This window comes from Rattus norvegicus, chromosome 15, assembly GCF_036323735.1.
Source record: "Rattus norvegicus strain BN/NHsdMcwi chromosome 15, GRCr8, whole genome shotgun sequence".
Taxonomy (NCBI): Eukaryota; Metazoa; Chordata; class Mammalia; order Rodentia; family Muridae; genus Rattus; species Rattus norvegicus.
Genome location: NC_086033.1, coordinates 3,849,191 through 3,872,896, shown reverse-complemented (window position 1 = coordinate 3,872,896; position 23,706 = coordinate 3,849,191). Strand labels below are relative to the sequence as shown.

General features: G+C 42.2%; 4 protein-coding genes and 1 long non-coding RNA gene across 19 annotated transcripts in view; 2 read left to right on the top strand and 3 right to left on the bottom strand.

The window, feature by feature from the left end:
• Anxa7 (annexin A7) overlaps nt 1-3,717 on the bottom strand; it is a 28,648-nt gene extending 24,931 nt beyond the window's left edge. The window contains exons 1-2 of one of the 6 annotated variants that reach the window (XM_006251626.5): nt 1,690-3,717; nt 1,093-1,173 (exon numbers count right to left, since the gene is read on the bottom strand). Coding sequence is in view for 2 of the 6 variants with exons in the window: in XM_006251627.5 (XP_006251689.3) it covers nt 1,417-1,451 (35 nt within the window). In the remaining 4 variants the exon portion in view is untranslated. Of the gene's footprint in view, nt 1-1,092; nt 1,174-1,416 lie in introns of all 6 variants that reach the window. The other 5 variants (XM_006251625.5, NM_130416.2, XM_006251627.5 and 2 more) reach the window with 5 other exon arrangements.
• LOC134482077 (uncharacterized) lies at nt 1,820-4,188 on the top strand. Its single transcript, XR_010058087.1, has 2 exons — nt 1,820-1,955; nt 4,083-4,188. It is a non-coding gene; the product is annotated as an uncharacterized LOC134482077 (long non-coding RNA).
• A 94-nt stretch (nt 4,189-4,282) lies between these two features.
• Mss51 (MSS51 mitochondrial translational activator) lies at nt 4,283-17,803 on the bottom strand. Of its 3 annotated transcripts, XM_063274068.1 has the most exons (8): nt 17,127-17,803; nt 16,108-16,258; nt 8,048-8,289; nt 7,642-7,797; nt 6,962-7,086; nt 6,039-6,605; nt 4,958-5,051; nt 4,283-4,642 (listed from the first exon to the last, which is right to left on the bottom strand). In XM_063274068.1, the coding sequence occupies exons 3-8, from the start codon at nt 8,263-8,265 to the stop codon at nt 4,399-4,401; spliced, it is 1,404 nt and encodes a 467-aa protein (XP_063130138.1). In that variant the 5' UTR covers nt 8,266-8,289; nt 16,108-16,258; nt 17,127-17,803; the 3' UTR covers nt 4,283-4,398. The 3 variants fall into 3 exon arrangements, with proteins under 3 accessions (XP_063130138.1, NP_001099495.1, XP_038949013.1); NM_001106025.1 differs by lacking the exon at nt 17,127-17,803 and having other exon boundaries at nt 4,284-4,642; nt 16,108-16,153; XM_039093085.2 differs by lacking the exon at nt 4,958-5,051 and having other exon boundaries at nt 4,464-4,642; nt 16,108-17,803.
• Nucleotides 8,289-16,118, top strand: LOC102554047 (60S ribosomal protein L15-like). The gene has a single exon (XM_039093719.2). The coding sequence runs from the start codon at nt 10,871-10,873 to the stop codon at nt 11,324-11,326; it is 456 nt and encodes a 151-aa protein (XP_038949647.1). The 5' UTR covers nt 8,289-10,870; the 3' UTR covers nt 11,327-16,118.
• An 889-nt stretch (nt 17,804-18,692) lies between the features above and the next one.
• The window catches only part of Ppp3cb (protein phosphatase 3 catalytic subunit beta), a 45,023-nt gene continuing 40,009 nt past the window's right edge, over nt 18,693-23,706 (bottom strand). For 4 of the 8 annotated variants that reach the window (XM_039092985.1, XM_039092986.1, XM_039092988.1 and 1 more), the window contains 2 exons: nt 21,918-21,947; nt 18,693-20,287 (listed from right to left, as the gene is read on the bottom strand). In XM_039092985.1, the coding sequence (XP_038948913.1) occupies nt 20,109-20,287; nt 21,918-21,947 (209 nt within the window). In that variant the 3' untranslated portion in view covers nt 18,693-20,108. 8 annotated transcript variants of the gene reach the window in all.

The following is a 23,706-nucleotide window of genomic DNA, read 5'->3' as shown; positions in this document are numbered from 1 at the left end:
AAGATTAAGTATGAGAAATGAAATTCCATGTCCATATAGGTCATAGAAACACCTTCACAAACACACGCTTATGTAGGTAGCTACTAGGCTATTCATCATAGCATCCTCTGTAATATGAGAAGTTGTTCAAGACAATGTAAACATCATTTAGGGACAAGTGAAACACATGTCATTATGCTTTAAAAAAAATCCATATACAAAACCATCTACCACACACGGTAAGGGAAACAAGGCAAGATAGATAGTTTGTAAGCATTCCCGTAAAGAAATACTCCCATTTTCTTCTCTCTGTAGACAAGTGCACAGGAAGGAGACAGAAGCAGAAAGGGTGGCAGCCTCCCTGGGAGAGTGCATGCAGGTGTGTGTGTGTGTGTGTGTGTGTGTATAAATGACGACAAAGCAGCTCACATTTCAATGGCCTTTTAGCCCCTTTAAACATTGCTCGTGTGATCACTTCAGAAAGTAGACTTTGAAGTTTTTGTAAAAAGCTAACAGACCCTAGGGTGACTCAACAAATGACTCAAGTTCCCTCAGTAACAGGACTCTTCTGAGTGAACCAAAGCTTTACTTTTCCCTTTAACACTGTTACAAACAACCTTTAGAAACACTTGGAAAATTCATTCTTGGTTCTACAAACCATCTCCACCCAGTGAGTGAGTCAGCTAGTAAAAGGGTGGGTCTATGTGAGTCTCTCAACTGGCAAGAGGCCTAAGAAGTTAAGGGTGGGGGTGGGGGAACGATGTCGACAAACACGGAGGAGGGGAAACAGGAAGTGTGACTAAAGTCAGGGAAGAACAGTTTTCCAAAAGCCGCCTCTAGGTTCCGGAAGGGCCATTTAAAGCAATGACGGAATATCAAGGAAACACCGCTTAGTCCTGTGCATGGGAAGGTAGCCCTCTATTTAACCATGAGGACCAGAAAGTGGTTTAAGTTTGCAGGGGCAAAATTATTTATTCCACTGGCTTCTAATGTCTTTCTTGCCGAGACGGTAGCTCATTACACTTGCATTGTAATTGGGACGGATTACCTTCTCAGAATGGCTCGCTATCACCTGGCAGCAATTAGGTAATGTAATGGATAATAATAAGATACCTTGCGTCTTTTCACTTGTCCCCCGGTTTAGCCATTCCCCTCTGCATCTTGGTTACCTGGACGTCTGGTAAGGGTCAAGGACTAGGAAGGAAAATCTAGACTGTTACTTCCGAGAATAGTTTCCAAGAATTTTAAGCCGTACCTTACGTATCAGGCTTGTGAATTCTGTCCTAGGTGCCATTAAGCACAGCAAAAATTCCTCAAGATCGCCTAAATTTGCTGTGTCACCAAAAAGTCTAGTCACTAGCCAAACCCAGCTTTCGGAGCGATTAGTCGGCCCACCAAACCCGCCCTCTGGTCTCAAGCCCTCCACCTGCGACCCACCTGACCGAAAGCGGGGTGCCACTGCTCCCTGGCATCCCACTCTAAGCCTAGCAGAGTGATTTACCAACAGGCCTCCCCAGTCCTTCCGCACGCGGCGAAAGCATGCCCAACCCACCCCAGCACCCTATACGCGTCCGAGTCTCAGCCACCCGGAGGCCCACCCCGTTAGGACACGCGCGGGGTTCCACGACTACCGCTGGAAGGCCAGACTGGAGACTGGGAACTAGCTGACTGGCCGGCGGAAGAACAGCAAGGGGGGGTGTCGGTCCTCACCTGAACCAGAAAGCAGCGTCACACCCTAGCCCGCTTTCCTGCAATATGGAGCCAGGGAGGGCCGGAGGGCGTGGCGCATGGGCGGCGCGAGGATGCTGGCTGCCTGGACCGCCCCCAAGCCCGGGCGGGACCCTGCGCCCCTCAGGTGGCTCTGCTGGTTTTAACGCGTGTCTCTCTCTCCGAGTTGAATCTACTCCAGGTGGTGCTGCGGGAAGACGGAAGCTTGGGTCCGGCCGCGAGAGTGGGAGGAGCAGAGGAACTCAGAGGTACTGAGCTCCAGGCCTCAGGGTATCCTGAGAACCTAAGAGAGTTTGTCTCTTGTGACTCTAGGGGATTGTGGGTAGACGGAACTGGAGTTGAATTAAACAAAACTAAGCAGAAGTGAGTTGGTTCAAAGTTCTATTGGTCCATTAGTGTCTTAAACTCACTATATATAGAACTAAGTATTTAAGGCACTTACATGGAAGGTATCTGTCTTTTTTAAGGCTTGGACTCACTAGGGGACACACACACACACCCACACCCACACACGGTGATATGGTGATGCGGTGAATGGAAGTTACCTGTCAAAAGGGTGGATTCACTGGGACTGATGGACAGCAATGCATGGTTGGCTGGCTAGTGAGGTCCTGGGATTCACGCCTACACTTTCAGTGCTAGAATTACAGGTTCACACTTGCACACGACTGAGCCCTCTCTCTGTCATGGCTTTCACTCTCACAACAAAAATGTATTTGGGTATGTAAGCCTGAGCATGACTTGTTGGGATTGTTTCCCTTCCTCTACCGTGTGATTTCCAGGGATGGAATTCATTCAGGTCCTAAGGCTTTACAGTAAACACCTGGCTTGGGTGAGGCGTGGAGACAAGTGCTTCACACCTCAGCACACACCAATTCTGCTACATATACTTTTTCTATAAGATGTATTTATGTGTGTGGGCACCTGTGGAGGTCAGAGGACAACTTGGAGTTTTAGACAGTTCTCCCTTTGTACCATGTAGGCTCAAAGAATGCAACTGTGTTTTTCAGGCCTGACCATCTCACTGGCCCAAGGCGCTTTCACTTGCTTGATATTTGAGACATAAAATTTTAAATAATTTTGTTTCCATCTGTTGTAACATCCCTGAAGTGATAGGTATCCTGGCAGTTAGGAGCCAAAGAATACCAGAGTCACACCACACAACAAACCTTACAGAAGAGATTTAGTGGGAAAGATACACTAGGGAAGGTGGCTGCCTCAGCTTGGCGAAGCAGCAGTGAAGAACTGAGAAGGCAGGATTTACATAGGGTTTCTTGGTGGTGGGGAGGGGCAGGCGGTTCCAGGGTGGCCTGCGATTGAAGGGATTATGTGGTCTGATCATGAGCTGCTTTTTCTGTAGTGCAGGGCTTGGCCACTCTTCTGTCAGTCTGCGGGGTGGAGCCTGGCAGCTGGAGGTCTCTGCACATAGCAGAGAAAGCTGCCTAAGATGTGTGAAAAGCCAAGGTTTGTACTTCTGGTGTAGCATCTAGGAAAATGTGGTAGGAATCCATGAAGATGTGTATATTCTAAGCACTGACATTCTTCAGGTCTCTGACCCATTTTAAAACAGGAGTTTGAGGCTCGGTCTTCATACAGCTCAAGCTGACCTCCAACCTGCCGTGCTGCCAGATGAGCTCGCACTGATCCTTCTGCCTCCACCTCCCCAGTCCCGGGACTGTTTTTGTCTTTAGTCTTGCTGTGTAGCCATGACAGCCCCTCAATCCCTGACCCTCCTGCCACACCAGCACTTGTACTGGAATTGCAGGCATGACCCACAGCACAGGTTGAATTCACTTTAGAGAATAAGAATTGGGGCTCTCCAACTTTATTCTTTTGTATATGGCTGTCCAATTGTTCTAGCAGTTTTTGTTGAAAAGTCTATTATTCAGTCTGTTCTACAGAATGAGTTCCAGGACAGCTACCCACAGAAATCCTGTCCCAAAAACAACCAAAAAAAAAAAAAAAAAAAAAAAAAAAAAAAAAAAAAGGAGAAAAAAAAAGGAGAAAAAAGAAAAGTCTATCTCTTTGAACTTTGACTCATAAATAGGATTTTTTTTTCAATTTTTGCTATGGTCTAAAAGTATCTCCTTCAAAATTCATGTTTTAAAGTCTTTGTCTCCAAAAAGACGGTAGTAGGAGGTAAGGCTGCTGGGAGATGACTGAGCCCAGAGAGCACTACCCTAATGTATGGGATTCCTGCCCTGACTAAAGGTGTGACTGTTTGGTGCCCTTCTACCAGGTGAGAACAAAGAAAGGTGATGCCTTCTATAAACCAGGAAAACAAACCTCCCAATACCTTGGTTTGTGAAATCCCAGAGTCTGTAACTTAGAGAAATAAATGTCTTTTCTTTGATCTTTTTCCCTTTTTCACACAGGTTTCAGAACTGTAATTCCTGCTACCTGTAAAGCTGAAGCACCTCAGCAACTTAATGACACCCTGTCTCATCCAATGAATGAGTAAAAAAATCAACAAGTACAAAAGGAGCTGGGGATGCAGCTCAATAGTGAAGCGCTTGGTTCAGTGCCAAGTTGGTTTTTTTTGGGGGGGGAGGGGTCAGAAATGAGTTTGGTCATGTTAACTTCCACTGGTTTAGAATCTTTACTTCAACTGTGAATAAGGTTCACATACAACAGCTGGCAAAAATCTGACATCTACTGGGTAATTTGCTGAAGCTTCCAATTTCCAGGCATTCAGTTAGGATTTGATTCAACTACTGAAAATTCATCTGGTTCTTCTTCTACTTGCTGCTTATCTAGTTGGCAGGAGGAACATCCACGAAACACGATGTAGTAGGCACTGCTGTACACCGGTTGCTTGTTGGGCTTGGAATAGACCTGTTCTGGTTTGAGGGATGCGAAAGGATTAGCGCCACAAGCAATGATGTGTGTATCCAAGTTCACCAGGACTTGCAAAGAGGCTTCCAATTCCTGCTGGCTGGAGAAGAGAGAAGGAAGAGTCCTCTACTTAGTGTGAGAGAACAGAAATTGCCCAAGTGCAAGGCAGTTCATGATCAACCCTAAAAATTATCTAAAGCTGTACTAAGCAAGGACTATTTTTTCCTCCCAAATGTCTCACCAAATCCCTGATTAGCAAAGGACTGTTCCCAGAATTTTTTTTTTTTTTAACAGCCACATGCAGGAAGGAAGAACATCTTCCCAAGACAGACAGGCAAGGGGAATCAAAATGAGTTTATCTGTATTTAGGGGAAAGTGAGTCTGAAAAGGACCACAAACAGAAATAGGTAAACACCTGTAAACAGTAATCAGTGTTGGAATCTCATAGTCACGAAGGAGCAGCAGGGTAGGTAGCCACGCTTCCATCAAGCCTGGGGAGGCATGGAAACCTGAAGAACAAGAACGAAGTGGGCAGAAAGGCTGAGGTGCAGCCTAAGAGCAGAGCTCTCTCTGATGTTGTCTCCTCGTGCTGTTCATCCCCAGTGACTATCAGTAAAAAATCCTGAACCAAGGTAATGTGCATGGCACGTGGTCAACCAAGCTCACCAGAGTTCTCTAGTGAGGACCAAATGAAAAGGTTTAAGTAACTTGTCCTGATAGCTTTATGTCAACTGGACACAAGCTAGAGTCATTTGAGAGGAGCAAACACCTCTTGGGAGATCCAGCTTTGGGCACTTTCTTAACTAATGATTGTGGTGGTTTGAGTAGGTTTGGCCCCCATAGAATCTTGAGTTTGGATGTTTGGCCTATTAGGGAGTGGCATTATTAGACAGTGTGGCCTTGTTGGAGGAGGTGTGTCACTGCAGGGACAGGCTTTGAGGTCTTGGATGCTCAAGCTATGACCAGACATGTTATGACATACAACACAGTCCCTTTCTGCTGCCTGCCAATCAAGATGTAGAACTCTTGCCTCCTTCACCAGCACCATGTCTTCCTGGACACTGCCAATGCATCCCATCATGATAACGGACTTAACCTCTGAAACTGTAAACCAATCCCAATTCAATTAAGGGATTCAATTTATAAGTCCTTTATAAGGACTGCCTTGGTCATGGTGTCTCTTCACAGCAATAGAACCCTAACTAAGAGAGTAATTGAAATTGATGGGAGGGCCATTCCTGGGCTGGACTCTATAATAAAGCAGACTGCGCAAACCATGACAAGCAATCCGGTAAGCATAACCCAGCCACGGCCTCTGCATCAGCCCCACCTCCAGGTCCCTGCCCTGACTTCCTTCAGTGATGGGCGACATGTGGAAGTATGAGCTGGACAAACCCATTCCCCCCCAGTGTTCTGACAGAAATCCTTACTAGGACACAAGTGCAGGGTGGGAAATTATCAGCTCCTCTGCATCCCTCTGAATGAACAGTTCTTACCTGGATGGAATGCAGCCACCAAATCTGGATGGGCTAGATTCCCAGTCTCTATCTGCTCCTCCCAGAAGTCATGATACAGGGCCCTGTGGCCACTAAGCTGAACTGTTCCAGGCTCCAGGGGTAAAGATGAGGAACTCTGTAAAAGGTCAGCACTCACATCTACACCCACCATAATCACACGAAAGCCAAGGTTTTCAGGAAACATGTAGCCAAGCTCATCATAATCTCCAGAACGGATGAGAAATGTCTCCACGTGGGAAGCACCAACCACGTGCAATGTGCTTCCCCCAGTCTTCCCAACATCTATCGCCAGAGTCCGAATCCCTAAGCCCAGGGTCAAAGGCCGTGACAGGACATCTGTCATCAACCGCTTCAAAGAGCCATGCAAGACATCTGGGTCTGGTCGTGGCCTTCCTAGACTGGCCCAAAGCATGGTCATAGCATGGCTACCCAGAAGAGCATTCAATGTAGATTCTAGCTGTAAACCCCTCATGGAGAACCAGGTATCCCAATTCTGTATCTCTTCAGGCAGCCATGGCCAAGGTCCTGAGGGTAGGACAAAATCACCTGTGGGGCAGAAAGAGTTACTAAACAGGGCTGGAGAGAAGAGGGCAAACTGCTGTTGGGTTAACAGCAGCCAAATTGGGGAACTCACAATCTCCTGTAATTCAAGTTCCAGGAGCTCCCATGCCCTCTTCTAGCCTCCGGACCTATACTTTAAAAAGAAACATCAAATCCTTCCTTGGGTTTCAAATTCCCTCCTCAATAATTCCTCCATATTTATTCTGCCAACCTGTAACTACAAGTATCCCCACTTCTTATCACGGTTTCTGCATTTTCCCTTAGAATACCATGCTTTTATTTAGTTCCAGCTAAGTGATCAGCTGCTGTTACAGTGCAGTTTCCTAACAATTACACCCTACCTGTGACCAGAAGCCATTCCATGACACGGTCCACAGCCACGAGACGGAGCTCTCCACACACCTTCCTGTGTGCTGGCCAGTCTGACCTCTGACACTCTGCATCACAGTAATAGACGTTTCTGCACCTGAGAGAATGAACCAAAGAAGCACGTGCCTGTGTCACAAAGGTGTCTTTGTCCAGGAAGGGGCTGGAGCCTGCACCTACAGAGAGGCCAGAGGGAGGCGAGGAAGTCTGGAGAAGAATGAAGAAGCCATGTGGTGGATGAAGCAAATGGATTAGGAATACAATTGTTCTTAGACAGGGTTCTGTGCCAGTTTCCACCCATCTAAAACAACTTAGTTTTTTTTTAAAATCTCTTTCATAAAGAAAGAAGAACCAAAATACCCTAGACATTTGGGGATGCTTTCCCTTACCAGGTATGCCTCAACTTTAGCCTTTCAGAAGAAATGTCATCTTAACCTCTGTGTACTCAAGACAGAAGTAGGAAGACTGTTATTTCATCTCCCACGATACCAAAAATAAACAGGATTAAAACTGGGGCCACACAAAATGAGCAACTATTCTCAAAACACAACAAAAACCACCAAAACCAAAACTTGCAGGGCTGTCCCTCTTGGAATGAGGACCTAGTATACATAGGGCCGTTTCTACATGTCCCCCACTAGTCCCCACACATCACCTCTTACAGTGCCGCAGAACCTTGCAACTGGAAAGGCCATGGGGGAGTGCTTTACAGTAAGCGCAGAATCGGAATGTGTCCTCCATTCTCTGGAACATTTCTTGTTGACATCGAAACCCAAAGCTTGGCACTGGGGTTCCCCCATCTATCACCAACCTGTAGGGATAGTATGGAAGAAGCTGGACAGGGCGAGTAGCTCCCAAGCCTCTCGCGTGCCTCATCTGCCTTGTGTAAATTTTTATGGTAATCTCAAATGTATCCTACTCCCATTTTTTTAAGCACATTGTTTCTTCTACAGCGACCTGACTGACAAAGGTCAGGATGAGAAATTCCTGACTCATACTTGACCAACCTTCTGATGTGACTAGTACCAAGACACTGCCTTCCCACAGAACTGGTCACTCACTTGTACTCTTCATAGCTCTTCATGTTCAGCCTTTGCAGGATCCGCTGGGGCAGGCCTGGTACATCGCTGTCCAAGGCAATGAAGCCGAGGGCGTCAATGCTGGGGCCAGGCTCTGGGAGGGCTGGACGTACTGCAGATACGTCTGTGGGTGGGATGTCAGGCATGGGAGTCACTGGTGGCGGTTTCTTGTGCTTTCGCCGCCGTGAACGAGGAGCCATGACCAGATGCTTGGGGATCAGATGCTAAACAGGAATGGAATTTAACAAAATGAAATGCAAATCTTTGGATGCTTGGCATTTTACTTCCCATTCAAGTCTCTGAGGCCCAACTATCAGAAGATGTATTCACTACTTATAGATTACTTACTTATAACTTATTGATTATAAGTGTAAGAACTGTATGATGAGAACAGTGCGGAGACTTGTGTATGTCTGACCTTTTAGGAGGCAGGAGGCGACAGCTCGTGTAGCCCAGGATGGTCCCTAATCACTGTGCTGGCAAAGATGACTTTGAATTCCTGACCCTCTGGCTCCATTTCTCAAGTATTAGGACCACATCCATGAACGCTAGGCAAGCATCTACATCCCTAGTCTCTTTTTCAGAAAAAGAACGTATTAATATACTAATGGCAGAGAATTTTTTGTAGTTTGTTGAGACATAGCTGTGTGCTACCATATCTGTCTCAGCATACAGGTTGTTAAATTTTAAAAAGGAAGAAAAAGGAACACAAGTCTGGGCTATCCAAAATTACCAGCGGCTGGGAAACCGGCTAATGTAACCAGGTTGTGAATGAAAACATTAACTTCCGGCCAGTGTGTTCTGCTGGCTCGCCGCTGCCCCTGTAAACGGTGCCATGACCTAGTCACCTTCATAAGCATCCTCTAGGACCGCACTGGCTATGATGCACTCTCCTGTGACCTAGGCCTAGGATGGTCAGCAGGGCACGAGGTAACGAAGGTGGAAAAGCCTCTGCTGACAGCCCCAAGAGGAATTTAAAACATAATAATCACTGGGGCTGATAATCAGAACCACTTTTATCAAATGTCTTTGAGTATGTCAAAGATTACGTGAAGTCACTCAAAGGTAAATGAGGAACAGAGACCAGAAATTGCAAAATCTTTCTGTCAGGGATGCAGAGTAAATGAAGCACATCTCGGCTAAGTTAAATAACTACCAGGTTTTCACAGGGAACATGTGAATCAAAATGCAGGGTGTCAGTCCTAACATAAAAGATGATGAGGCTCTAGGCAGGATGTTAATGACGGCCTAGAAATGGAAAGTATTAACCAACTGGGATCTATTACATACATACGATGACACCTGGCTGGTGCCTGTCAACAAACAATACCAGGGCAGAAGATAATGGAACTAGTATCATAGTGAGCATGAATGCAGACACATGCACATTGCACTGTGTGTATGGAATTCACAGGACAACTTCTGGGTTGTTGAATGCCGTCCACTTTGTTTCAGACAGGCTCTTTCTTGTGATTTGTATCTCACTGCAATCCAGGCTAGGTGGTGTACACCTTTTTAGACGATATTCCCCTTTCTACCTCTATCTTGGCCTAAGAGCAGTGAGACTACAGATGTGTACTATAGAATTGGTTTCCATGAAAATCCAGGTCATCGGGGCTTGGCAGACAAGCAATTTTACCTACAGAGCCACCTCAGGTTTCTTTAGAAGATTTATTTTTTGTTTGTGTTTTTCTTACACATGTTCATACATGTGTCATGTTCATGCCTGGTGCCGGGAAGTTCAGAATAGCGTGTCATATCCCTTTGACCTGAAGTTACAAATAGCTGTGAGCTGCCACGTGCATGCTGAAACGACAACTGGGGTGTGTCCTCTGGGAGAGGAGCACTTAAGTGTTGCTGAGCCAGCTTGTATTTGGAGTAGAGGCACTGTTTTGGAAGACCAGTTTCTGAGGGCTGCTCTGATCTCTGTGAACATGTGCACATGCACATTTGTGCATATAGACACACATACATAAATGTAATTAAGAGCAAACTCTTGTAATTCAGAATATCCAACACCCTCGTACATACACACACACTGGAAAAACACCAAAGCACATGAAATAAAAATAATTAATTAAAGTTTATATATTCAAGCACTCTTTAGAAGCATACATCCTAAAACTGGAATGGTAAATGGAGAGATAGCTCAGCGGTTAAGAGCACCCGACTGCTCTTTCAGAGGTCCTGAGTTCAATTCTCAGCAACCACATGGTGGCTCACAATCATCTGTAAAGAGATCCGATGCCCTCTTCTGCTGTGTCTGAAGACAGGTACAGTGTACTCATATATAATAAATGAATAAATCTTTTTTAAAAAATGAGTATAGCAGATCAAGGAGAAAAATAAAATAAAAACCTAAAGAGTCACTTTATCTGAAAAAGAAAAGTCAAATAAAGTATAAAGAAAGTTTCTAAAACATACTAATCTTGAAGTAAAATTAAGGCCATATCTAGGGCTGGAGAGATGGCTCAGCGGTTAAGAGCACGGACTGCTCTTCCAGAGGTCCTGAGTTCAAATCCCAGCAACCACATGGTGGCTCACAGCCATCTGGAATGAGATCTGATGCCCTCTTCTTATGTGTCTGAAGTCAGCTACAGTGTACTTATATAAAATAAATAAATCTTAAAAAAAAAAAAGGCCATATCCATCCATTAATCTCACTGGATATGATACCCAAGTATCTCTCTTGCCTGTCTTTTACCTGTGCCTAGACACCAAGGATCATTCTGGAAAAAATTAAAACATCACTCACCCAATGTATATTTATTGATAAACAGGTAAAATCAATTTATAAAATACTGTATGCCCTTTCCTCTAGTGGCAGCCATCAGGATCCGTGTCCGCCGCGGTGGTCACAAGCGCCCAGTTCCTAAGGGTGAAAACTACGGCAAGCCTGTCCACCACGGTGTTAACCAGCTGAAGTTTGCCCGAAGCCTTCAGTCTGTTGCTGAGGAGAGAGCTGGGTGCCATTGTGGAGCTTTGAGAGTCCTGAATTCCTACTGGGTTGGTGAAGATTCCACATACAAATTTTTTGAGGTTATCCTCATTGATCCATTCCATAAAGCTATCAGAAAAAATCCTGACACCCAATGGATCACCAAACCAGTCCACAAGCACAGGGAGATGTGTGGGCTGACATCAGCTGGCTGCAAGAGCCGTGGCCTTGGAAAGGGCCACAAGTTCCACCACACCATTGGTGGATCTCGACGTGCAGCCTGGAGAAGGCGCAACACTCTTCAGCTCCACCGTTACCGCTAGTACACGTAATATTTGTAAAATTCACATACAATAAACAACTTAAGACAGTAAAAAAAAAATACTGTATGAAGACAAGTATGAGAAAGTATATAGTTTTGGCAATGTAGGCAATGTTTTTGTCAATATGCCTATGACCTCAGAAAAAGGTTGAGGCAGGAATATCTCAAGCTTGAGATCAGTTTAGGCTACAAAAAAGTAGCCTTGTCATTTGAAAGCAGGAAGAAACATGTATTTCATCTATAGGGGTATCAGACACAAACTATAAGTTACTATGAAATCTTCTGGAAAGCACTAACGAGAGCAATGAACAATCTCTAGCACGTTCTGGGCAATTTCATGAGATGAAAGCAGTTAAAACTGACCTGCACGGAGTCAGGGAGAAGAAAATCTGAATACAAAGGAGAGGATGACTATAGAAATACTGACAGAAATCATCTGAGAACTAATGACAAAATGACTTAAGGGCTGGAGTGATGGCTCTAACATTGTATACTCTTCCAGAGGATCCAGGTTTGATTCCCATCACTCACACGGCAGCTTACAACCATTGCTAACTCCAGTTCCAGTGGGTCCAACACCCTCTTCTGACTTCAGTGAGCACCAGGCATAAATAAGGTGCATATACATACAGGTAGTCAAAACATTTATACACATAAATCTAAAAAAATAAAAGAAATTGGTATGGATAAATACCATCCACAGTGTGAAATAACAAGCCAAAGAATTAAAGGAAATATTTATAAATTATATACCTATAAGAAAATAGAGTATATGAAAGATTCTTTACTGACAGCCATGGTGGCACATGCTGTTAACTACAGCACTCAGAGGGCAGAGGCGGGATGACCGCTGTGAGTGCCTTGACAACGTGGTCTACACTGGCAGGCCAGAGCTACACAGTGAGAACTGTCTCAACACTGCCATCCAACCTCGATGAACAATGGACAACAAATAACCCAATCAGCAACAGACCAAGTACATCCTAGCTTGGTGCTAAAGTCCTACAGCTAAAGACAATACATATTCTGACTACAAATCTCTAGAGCTGGCTCAGCAACTCTCTCTCTGGTAGCCAGCTTTCATAGTCACAGAGGTGCTGTGCTGTCTGCTGGGGGTGAAGAGACGAAGGGCCTTATCCAGTGTTTGATCTGAATGCTAAAATACTGACCTTCCAGGCAAGATGTGCTCACTGAGGGTAAAAGACTAGCATGACCATTAGAAGGTAACCAACTACTTTCTGATTGTATCTGAAGCCAGTTCCACAAGAAGGAATTCGTGCCTGATTACTGTAAATCTGGTGAAAAGCTTGAGTCAGGTACTCATAGGCCCTAGGGTAACCTAGTACTGTCCTTTTGCTACATGCCCACACTGTCAAACTGCTTTCTAAATGTTTACAATCTATCCCCATAGATTCATACTGCTCTCAACCCTGGTCAGAGAAGCTGCTTTTTGCAATGCACAGTACTTAATGCAGAACTTAACAACTGGTCAAAGCGGCAAAAAATAAGTGACTATGAGTGCTCAGGCCGACGTGGGACAATTATCATCTATATTACAATTCACACCACCAGTCAGGGAACACTGACTGGGGCATTGGGTTATAAAACCTGGACAATGCAAAGAAACAGCATTAAATGCCGAGTACTGGACATGACATGGTGTTGTCGTCATAAAACCACAGACTGTAGTTACTTGACCTGTTCAGAATCCACAGATGACCAAGGAGACAAAATTCCAGCATGAGTGGGAAGGCGTTCAGGAGGTCCAACCCCTATCTGAAGATGACTGGCAACTGATGGGACTGTGGTCACTGTGAAATTGCTCATGGTACAGTGGATGGCCACACCTATACACACACAGGCACTGCTATCCGGGCTCAAAGGGTTATTTCAAAAAGAAGTCAGTGTGGGAGTGGGCTATGTTGTATGTGTATACGTGTAGACTGTTCAGAAGAAGTTGAAGGGAAGACGAAGAGGTGTATTTGATCAAAATATATTATATGCATGCCTGGAATTCTCAAAAATAAAGAAGATATTTAAGTAGACATTTTTTGAAAGGATATATGTAAATGGAAAATAAGCAGAAGAAGACATGTCCACTGGTTTCCAATCAGAACAATAATGAAATATCATTTCATTCCCCATACAGATGGCTATTAATAAAACCAGGCCACTATGGGTCTCACTCATGATCTCAATACTTGAGAGGCAGAAGACTGCCACAAATTCCAGGCCTGCTGAGACTATACAGTAACTTTGAGGCTAGCCAGGAATAGTGTCTCACTAAAAGAAAAAAAGGAAGAAAAATAAAATAACATAATTACTACACGTCAAAGAAATTTCATTCTTGTGAATGCATCCCCAAATAACTGAAAATGGTTACCTAATAAATATTTTATGTGAATGTTCAGAACAACACTGTCCAGAATAGTCAACTAGAAACTAAAGGTCCAATAAAAATGAATGATGAGCACACTGGGATTAATTAGAAGGAGAGGAAAGAAAGGGAGGAGGGTAAACTTGGAGAAAGACAGTAGATTGACAGTTGCCAGGGACTGGATGGAAGTAAATGAGGGATAACTGCCTCTGTCGAGTTTTCTTTTCGGAATGAAAATGTTTCAGATACAGAGGTTGTATAATATTGTGAATATACTTAAAAATGTTTAATTAATTAAAAAAACCTTTTGAGACAGGGTTTCAAGTGTCTCAAGCTGGCATCAAACTTCCTATGGAGATGAGAACGAGCTTTCTATTTTGATTCTTCTGCTTCTTTCTCACGAGTGTTCCAATTATAAGAATATACCCCCACACTGGGTTAGTGAAGGATAAGAATCAAACCCAGGACTTCATACACACCAGGCGAGCACTATATCAACACTGCATACACTATACCAACTAAACTACATACACAGAGCACGAAATACCATTTTATTGCTAACTTTCAATTTTTCCTTTCATATGTAAAATTTTCCTCAATCTGAAAAACTTAAGAGATAAAAATATCTATAGGCACAGAGGCTAAAGTTATTAATATCCAGGCTTCCTATCTCAAGGGACAAGGAACGGACAGAGGCTAAAACACTGGCAGCAGTTGGTTCTACTGCAAATAAGGTAACAAGGTTCACATTAGGGATCATGTTTTGTTATAAAAATGGCCTGACATTTGATCTGTTTCAATCAGATTTGTTAAAGGGAACTTTCCAGAACCATCATGAAGCTACAAATTGTACAAAGGTAGCAAAATCAACAAACTCTTTCCAGAGTCATCAAGCTCATACCTGTCTCTATTTTTTTTTTTTTTCTGGATCAAAGAACCTTCTGATTTTGTCAGGCCATAATGGTCTGCGAGAGCTGTCCTGCCCATGTCTTAAATGCTGCTCTTATTAATCCATGGCCTGAAGTTAGGGGAGGAATCAACTCCTGTTTTTCTCTTGCACTTTCTTTCTTCTCATCCTTGCATTTTTATCGACCTTTCTCTCTCTCTTGTCAACCTCTGAGTCAATGTCCACTTCAAACTTGAAGGCAAAAGCTCTCTGTACCCTCTGTCCCTAACACCAGTAAGGACATGGACCTACTGTTCCAAAGAGAAGATTCTCTGTCTTCATACTTCTGCGCCCCATTTCCAAGAACTGACTTGGTTGTGCCTCTAATTTATCCTTCCTTCCATGATGCTAGGCCTGTAACAAGTAGTCTGCCACTAAGCAAAACTCCCAGTCCACCGACCATCACTTTTGTTTATTTAGAGACAGGGTTTGATTAGTCCAGGCAGGCCCTGAACTGTGTAGCTGAAGGTGGGCCATAAACTTCGGTGTATTTAGGAGAGCAGGATATAACCAGACAGAAATCAAGAGCAGTGCACCACTTGAAGGAAAAGGAGGTTCTGGTGAGTCCCTAATATCACAAACTGCTCTATATTCAGAGCATACTGATGACCTAAGTTATGACTACCAGCTTGCTGACAGGAAGGTGAGATTATAGGAATGACAAGTCAGGTTTTATACGTGTGTGTGTGTGCGTGTGTGTGTGTGTGTGTGTGTGTGTGTGTGTGTGCACGAGAACGCATGTACGCACAATCGATTCTGAATATGCCTATCACAGACCCACACCCTGATTTAGCTTTCCCAGAATCCCAAGCTCCTCTAAGTTTCAAGGGGTACAAACTGAGAAAAAGCAAAGGGGGAAAGGGGAGACCCAGAGGACATGGAAGGGTGAAACCAGAAAGAGCTTTGGTAAGCACTCAGAACTCCAGAGAATTCAGCCTACCTCAAGCCATCCCTGATGACTTAGAGCAAACACTCTTACCCTTATCTCCAAAGCCTAACCGAAAACATTCACCTATGCGGAACAGCACATTTCCCTCTTTCCCCTTCCTCATTAACAAAGTCCTGTATTTCACATAAGATACAGCCACATCGCACTGTCTCCAGACTGCAGTTTCTCAAATCCATCAGCAAAAACAAAACATCTTTTGGATGGTGGAAGGAAGACATGGGGAAGCAGAACTGGTCACTTGGATCCTTGAACAGGGTAGGAGAAGGTTGGCAATGGTAATGAGCACTTGTTCCGGGACTCGGGAAGCTGAGGCAGTCTGGAGAGTGTCTCAAAAACCAAAGAAAACCCCCAATGTGGGGAGAAGGTAGGGGTGGGGATCGAGTACATTGAGAAACTGCTACTCTGACCACATTAGCTGCTTAGTCAGTGATTAACACTCCCTCAAGTGATAAATACTTTACAGAATTATAAAATGAACTAAGTCGACAGATTGATGGGAAAGTAACTTACCTGTTAAGCCCTAGGCTTGCTTCCTTCTTTCCTCCAAGTGAAGTGAGTGTTTCATCTCTTCAGGTCTAGGCTGTCTCACTTGCAGCTGTCCATTCAAATCACTTCTTCTGCAAACTGCTGAAATGCTGGGTCTCGGTGACTAACATGTGCCCTGCCAACCAGACAGACAGGGATGAATTCTCCCTAACGAGACAAGCCAGGACCAGGACACCTGCTTGAGTTTTCTCTCTGACCCTTATCCTCTGCCAAGAGGGCTCAAGACTGTGTCAACACTCAGCTCACCGAAGCCAGGCAAGCCAAGGAAAGATGAAACCTACCATTTCCTGGATGTCTCTCAAGGCAGCATTTCTGCTCTCACTTTACAGCTTCATTAGGAGGGGGAAACCCCTTGGGATTAATTAGGGAATCAGTATTTCGCTGGAAAGACAGACACCAAACCAGAGGAAAGGAACCACTGGAAAATGTGGACGTCAATCTAGACACAGGACGAGTTCTCCACACTTGAGAACTTTTTAGCTTCACACACTTGTCAAATAGAATCCAACAATGTCCAAACTAGGATCAAGTACAAATATAATTACCCCCCAAAAGGCAGAAGAGTGGCATTTAATGGTGCAAGGAACTCAACTATAGAAAAAAAAAAAAAAAAGAACTACTTTGTAAAAAAAAAAACAAAAAACCAATCACTTCACCGGTACATAAGGTATTCTCAAAGGACATTCTACATGACGGTTTCAAAAGAAAGAAATGCTTCTGAAATATCAAAATAACTGAGACCAATTTTAAGCTACTGAGTAAAAGTACGTACTATTTATAGGGATGGAAAACGATTATCTTTTCACTCCTGGTAACGGATGCTGCTGCTACAGAAGGTTCCATCACACTTCCTAACTCCTTTCCACTTGTAACTATGGAGCTGGAGAACCTAACAGCTGACATCTGGACAGAGATCCGGCACCTCCTCCCCCTCCCCACTTTTTTTGTTTTAACTTGCATTTGACCTCAGCTGTCACACTTACCTGACTCTGGAAAATAGAACTTCTGACAATGGGGGTCCTCGAAGGTAGTATACAATTTTACAAAATTCTGTCACCAAGAAAGGATTCCAAAGAATAGAAAACAGGAACAATAAACAAGGAGTCAATGAAACATTGCACAATGCCATATAGAGTAACTGTAAACAAAGGGAATCAGTTATAATATTAAAAAACCGATTAAAGAGTTTATTACTGTGATAAAGATTTCAGGTCAACTTCAAACAAAAGGAACTTCAAAATGAAATGACAGCCGTCCGCGAGGCTGAATTCTGTTACTGAGGACTGAACTCCAGAAGGTGTATGAAAGCATAAACCGACTCAGTGTCATCTTTTGGAAACAGAGGATAGTAACAGGAGAACGAAAATTGATAGTGGATATTTCTATTTTAGTGTCACTACTTATATTGGTAGACATTTAAAGAAACAATTTAGAGATCCAAATTACTGTAATTTGTATCATGAGTTGCAATGAAAATTATCTAAGTATCCACTGTTTTTGGTAGAACTGTCTGTCATGAAGATGAAAAGCCAGGCATGACAGTTCGTTCCTATAAAAGTCCTAGCTGAGGGAGGATGAGGCGGGCAGATAGATGAGTGGAAGGATAATCTGAGCTACACAGATTCTTTTCAGGGAAAAAAAAAAGGAAGGAGAGGGTGGGTGGGGGTTAGAAAGAATTTCATACTTTATTTGAAAGAAGTCTGTGAGGCTGGGTGACAGCCAGCCTTCTCTCTCTCTCTTTCTTTCTTTCTTTTTTTTAAAGATTCACCTATTTCTTTTTTAAAAGATTTATTTACCTATTATATATGAGTGTTCAGGCTTCATGTACACCAGAAGAGAGAATCAGATACCATTACAGTTGGTTGTGAGCCACCATGTGGTTGCTAGGAATTGAACTCAGGACCAATGGAAGGGCAGCCAGAGATCTTAACCGCTGACTCATCTTTTCAGCTCAGCAAATCTACCATTTTCATGTATATTTATTTACAATTTAATATTATATTAGACGCTGTAAAAAATAATTTGATTGTTTTTAACTGGAATTTGCCTAGAATATATATTTTGATATAAAACGATGCTTTATGTGTCTTATAGCCACGGTTTAAAGTTATTTGCCATATTATAAATGTGAGCAATTCTCAATTTGCACAGTGTTATACTCAATTCAATAATGGCAGAGGCAGAGCAACCCAATATTAGTATTTTTGCTTGCTGTTAAAATACCCAATTTATCAGTATCACTCTGACAAAGCTCAAGACTAGAACATCCCTTTCAACCCAGGGTTGTTAAAAACAGAAAAGTGACTTTAAATATTATATTTTGGAAAATTATTGTAGGTATCCAATACTCAACTACTCACATTGAATAAAAAGTATAACAAAAGTTGAAGGGGAAAACAAAATTTATGAAGACAAGAATTTAACTCATGAAATCATCAATCATCTCTAGGATAATCTCTAAGATATCCTAGCTCTGTTAACAGCATTTTACAGTTTGCATAAAAAGATTAAGTCAGACTAGCTCTTCCAAATAAAACCCAACACAGAGATAGGAGCAGCGGCCCATGCATGGAATTTATTGTGTGCTACTGTTTATAAAATACTTGAATAGTCCTGCACATGCATAATATTTCCAACTTAGACAGAAGACCATACAAGGTGCACTTCCTGGCAAACAAAACAGCAGATGGCTCCGCTGCCTGATGCTATGAGCTGTAGTCCAGGGCATAAGGGAAGCAAGCCACCAAAGTAAAGGGATCACCAAACTACAGTGGCAATCAGTACAAGGTCAGTAACTGTAAAATTAGCACATGGCTCCATTTAATTTAACCAAGCAGTTCTGTAACTATCAAAAGTAAAATTTCGACATGCAGTCTTGACTTTTATGCTTCCACTAACATCTGAAGGGCTGAAGAGAACCATTGCTTCTAGGCTGCATTAGTCAGAAACATGTCCAGACACTTTAAATTTCCTTTGCATTTAAACATAAAAATGTTAGAACCAGCAGCAAATCCCCCTGGTGGTTTTTAAGCAACTGGAGTACTCACAAGAAACTAAAATTTCTCATAATATCCACGCAACCTATACATGTTGTACCTGTACATCATAGGTCTATATATTAAATATTTGCAAAATGAAAACATGCATACACAAAATACGTCAAGTTTTACAGACAATGATTTGAATTAAAATTTACTTTGACAATGTACAAACTTCTTTTAAAGTACCTTAAATGAGTAATTCTGTAATTCTTCATAATTTTAAAATTTAGTTTTTTTTTTTCCTTAAATCTCTGGGGTGAAAATCTCAAAAGATATGGGCAAAAAAGAATCTAAATTGGTTTTTTGGATCTTGTTCAAGTAAGAGTCTTCTTAGAAATAGTTTATGCATTCATAATTGAAAAATACCAAGACTATGTTACAGAATTAGCCACATTTAAGAACTATGACCTGAGGTCAGCGTTTTTATATAAACACCAACTGGGTTTCTCAGATTTTGTCTACAATTCAAAATACATCTAGTAACCTCAGAAATATATTTTAAGACCATGCTAATCCATCCTCTTAAAGACATTTCATGGGGTGGGGGTGAGGGAGGTTCCACATTAACTCTAAAGATTGCATTTAAAGTCATGGTTGAAAAAAATCTAATTCTACTGAGGGAGAAAACAAAGGAAATCTCATTTGTAAACGTAAATGTGTGAACCACAAGCATAAATGGAGGTTTGGGCTTCCTCCACTGGAATTTGCCCCAAGCCCCTTGCTCACTGCTCTCCGCTGTGGCAGCGATTCCCCAATCTTATGGACAGCACAAGTCCCAAGGCCCTCAAGCCTCCATCCGGGAAGGGGGCAAGGGTCTCAAAAAGCACAATGGTTTGTTTCTTCAGAGAGATTATGACATTTATCATCAGCTCGGCCGACCCCTCCGGCTCCTTAGTGATCTGTCCATCCCTGGGAAGCCGCTGGTCACTGGGCACTATGGTTGCCAGTCCCGTGGTTCTCAGTGGTATGTGCGGTGTTCAGGGAATTGAAACCATCTTGCTGCACAGCATCTTTCCGGGGTGGCATTCTCTCATTGATCCTATCCAAACCCTTTGCCTCTTCAAAACTGCAGATTCTATGTGGTGGAGAGAATCCTCGTATTGCTTAACAAAATGCAAATTTGATAAGTCAGTAATTGTGAAAACAGTTCTGAGTTTTCAAAAACAACGAATTTTAAGAAGAAAAGAAATTACTGTACATAGCAACATTTAAATTTTACTTTAGCTGAATTCTATCCCCATTTGAGTCTTCCTATTAAATATGAAACATTTTTAATCCTAAATAAAAAGAAAGCTTCATAAATGACAAGTTAGTATGGTTTTGTTTGTTTTAAGTAAATCAAAACAAAGACACTAAAATGACCTCTCCCTGCTCACAAAAAACAACCTACAGGCCATGGCCTCAAGGTATCTGTTTGCTTCTACCAAACCAGTCATCTCCTATTGCCTCAGACCTCAGATCACATGAGTGAGGCAGTAAAGAGGGGGCATGTGAGGAAGCTAAAGAAGGACAATCCTCAACACACAAGTATGTACCGGAAAATTGGGAGGAGAAAGAAATGAAGTAAAACTTAGCAGGTAAGAACTACCTTGAAGAACTATCATCCCAGCAACAGCAGTATAAAATAAAAAAGGAGGAAATGCCTCCCATTTGAACTGTTTGGAATGACAAGCAAAAGGGTCCATGATTTTACATTGAAAAACATGTTTCTTTTCCTCTTCTGGCCAATTAATACAAACGCTATCAAAAGCAATGGCAATTCTTCTCGAATATCAAGGCGTTTCTAGTTTAACTGTTTTGAGACAGGGCCTCACTATCTGGAATTTTATGTAGCTTAGCCTGGCTTCAAATAGGTGATCCTCCTGACTCAACATCACTAAGATAAACATTCAACACCAAGCCAAGCATACACCACCATTTATGGATTCAATATTACTTTATCTGGAAGGATGCAAATTCCATTAACAAAATGTTAGTTAAAAATATCTATACAATTACATATAGTCTACCTGGTTAATATATCTAATCTCTAGCACTCTATATAAAAGCATGAAGCAAACAAATGGCTATGGCCACTAGACAGAAGTGTGTAATATCAAGCTAAGTCTTGAAACACATGAATATAATCTTAACTATAAAACTACAGCCCGGGGTTGGGGATTTAGCTCAGTGGTACAGCACTTGTCTAGCAAGCACAAGGCCCTGGGTTCGGTCCTCAGCTCTGAGAAAACAAAACAAAACAAAACAACTACAGCCCAAACTGCAAGAAACAAAAAAAAATTATTATAGTAAAAGTTCCTGTACTAGAAAGGACAAAAAATAAACTCACGTATGAACTCACGTGTTTATTTAGGGAAGGGTTTCACTTAGGGGGAAAAATCAGAGTAGCATAAACACAAAATATGGCTAGATCTCTACTTGCAGGGTTAGTTTAATAATGTCCACTAAAACAGGCATCATAACTACTACATATACAACCTCTGCTAAGGAAATCAGCAACAATGATCTCTAGATTATGCTAGAAAAGAGAAAAGACACATATATGTATATATAGTTATCAGCTCTTGTGATTTAAATAAGAGGAATGTGGCTGTTAAACTTGATGAGTTAGCCAGTACGATTCATCTGTGCGAGCTAGATTGCGAGCTAGATATAAGACACACCCAGAGGATATTCTCTGATTCCCACCCACAGACCACAGATCCCTGCCCAGTGCAAGGACTCTGATCGTACCTTTTTCAGCCTCAATAGCCTCAACTGTGGCTGTACAGAAGTGAGCAGAGGCATGCAAAATGAATGAGAGAGATGAGAAGGGTCATATTGTACAGCAGAAAAGGCAATGATCACTTAACATATCACAGTACCCCCAACTACATCATTTACAATTGAATACAAACTATTCCCACAGTAGAGAGCCCATCCAATCCCCCAACTTCTAACACAGCACGGCTTACACACAGCACTATGACATCAGAGCACAGGACATAGAGACCTATTGTAAAGACAGACACCTCAGCACCCATGCAAATAAATATACTCCAGTATTAATTACTCATCTTGAATTTACTGTTTCGATTTATTTTCCATTGTTTGTTTTATCAGTGAATTACCATTACAGGAAAATTATGATAATAGCACTGTAGCAGAAAAACAAACAAGATCTTTCTTTCCCTTCCAATATTAACAACATTCATCACCACTTGGTTCTCTAACATAGAAACTAGAAGAGGTCAGTAACAGATTTGTCTCTTCAGGGCAAAAAATAAACAGTCAAAATAACTATGATGAAATTTAAGGACCCTGAATTTGTTGTATTAGTCTAATCCTCAAGCTCTGTTCTTTAGGGAGACCCTAAAGTAATCAATTTTCTATGCTAAGAACTTGGGGTTTATTTGTTTTGAAGGAGGTTGGCCTTGAACTCTTTACCAAGTGATCATCTTGCATCAGTTTCTAGAGTAGCTGAAAGGCTACAAGAGTATACCACAGTACCCTGGCCCCTACTCGAATGTTGACTGCCTAACTATTTAAATACCTATAATGCTGTAAAAATTCTATTTATATTCAGTTTATCATGATGATGAATTTGCTTAGCAGGGAGAAGCCTGCTTTCTTAGGTGAAGAAAGAAAGACACTACTGGGCATCTTTTTAAACCTGTACACTAATCAGAAAGGCATTGAGGGATAGAACTTTCTCTCAGGCAATGAATCCTAATTATTCCATAATGGATACAATATATAGATCATGTGAAAAATTCTTGGTATAACCTGCACTGGCACATTTAAAGAGCTGAATATTAGTCATGTATTTTGTAATCAAAGATGCTTTTTTGGGTAATGCAAAGCTGGTAGGTCAGAGCATTTGTAGAAAATCCAAGTTCGATTCCCAGCAACCACCTGACATCTAACAATCATCCCTAATGCCAGTCCCAGGGGATCAGACAGCCTCTTAACTTGAAGGGCATCATGCATGTACACAGCGCATGTACATATACGCAGGCCAAACACCCATATGAATAAGATAATAAAATAAAAATTCAAAACCTTTTAAAGGATATATGTTCATTTATTTTTGGGTTTAAACCATAGAAAGAGTTGAAGAGGGGGAACAAGATCTAAAGATGCAAGGAACAGTAGTAATTGCTTGACAGTGTTACCCTTTGTGTACCCAGAGAGTGCACGCTCATGTTATAAGAACGCCACATTCTTTCTGTTTTGCTTCTCTCCAATAAAGGTAATTACAATACTTATTCCTGAAACGTCTTTTTAAGAAACAGTATAATTTAGACATTATTTCGTCCAAAATAGTTACAAAGAAGAGCCTTATAAGCTAAATTTCAAAAATACAGGTAGTCTCAACCAGAATGTGAAGTGAATTGGGGATCCAAGAGGTAGGATGAATATTGACTAGAGATCTGGTTCTCCTTAACTATTGATAGAGTTTCTACTCAGACACACACATTACATGGCCACCAGGAGCTTATCCTGGGGAAAGCCTAGCATTCTGTGTCTGGAAAGAACTCTA

Bases quoted from the DNA above. Each gene is read 5' to 3' on its own strand.
- LOC102554047 (XM_039093719.2), top strand. From the start codon at position 10,871: ATGCCCTTTCCTCTAGTGGCAGCCATCAGGATCCGTGTCCGCCGCGGT.
- Mss51 (XM_063274068.1), bottom strand. From the start codon at position 8,265: ATGGCTCCTCGTTCACGGCGGCGAAAGCACAAGAAACCGCCACCAGTG. The intron at 7,087-7,641 runs GTGATGTGTGGG...TCATTCTCTCAG, and splicing joins GTTCTGCGGCACTGTAAGAG to GTGCAGAAACGTCTATTACT. The intron at 6,606-6,961 runs GTAGGGTGTAAT...TCTGCCCCACAG, and splicing joins GGAATGGCTTCTGGTCACAG to GTGATTTTGTCCTACCCTCA.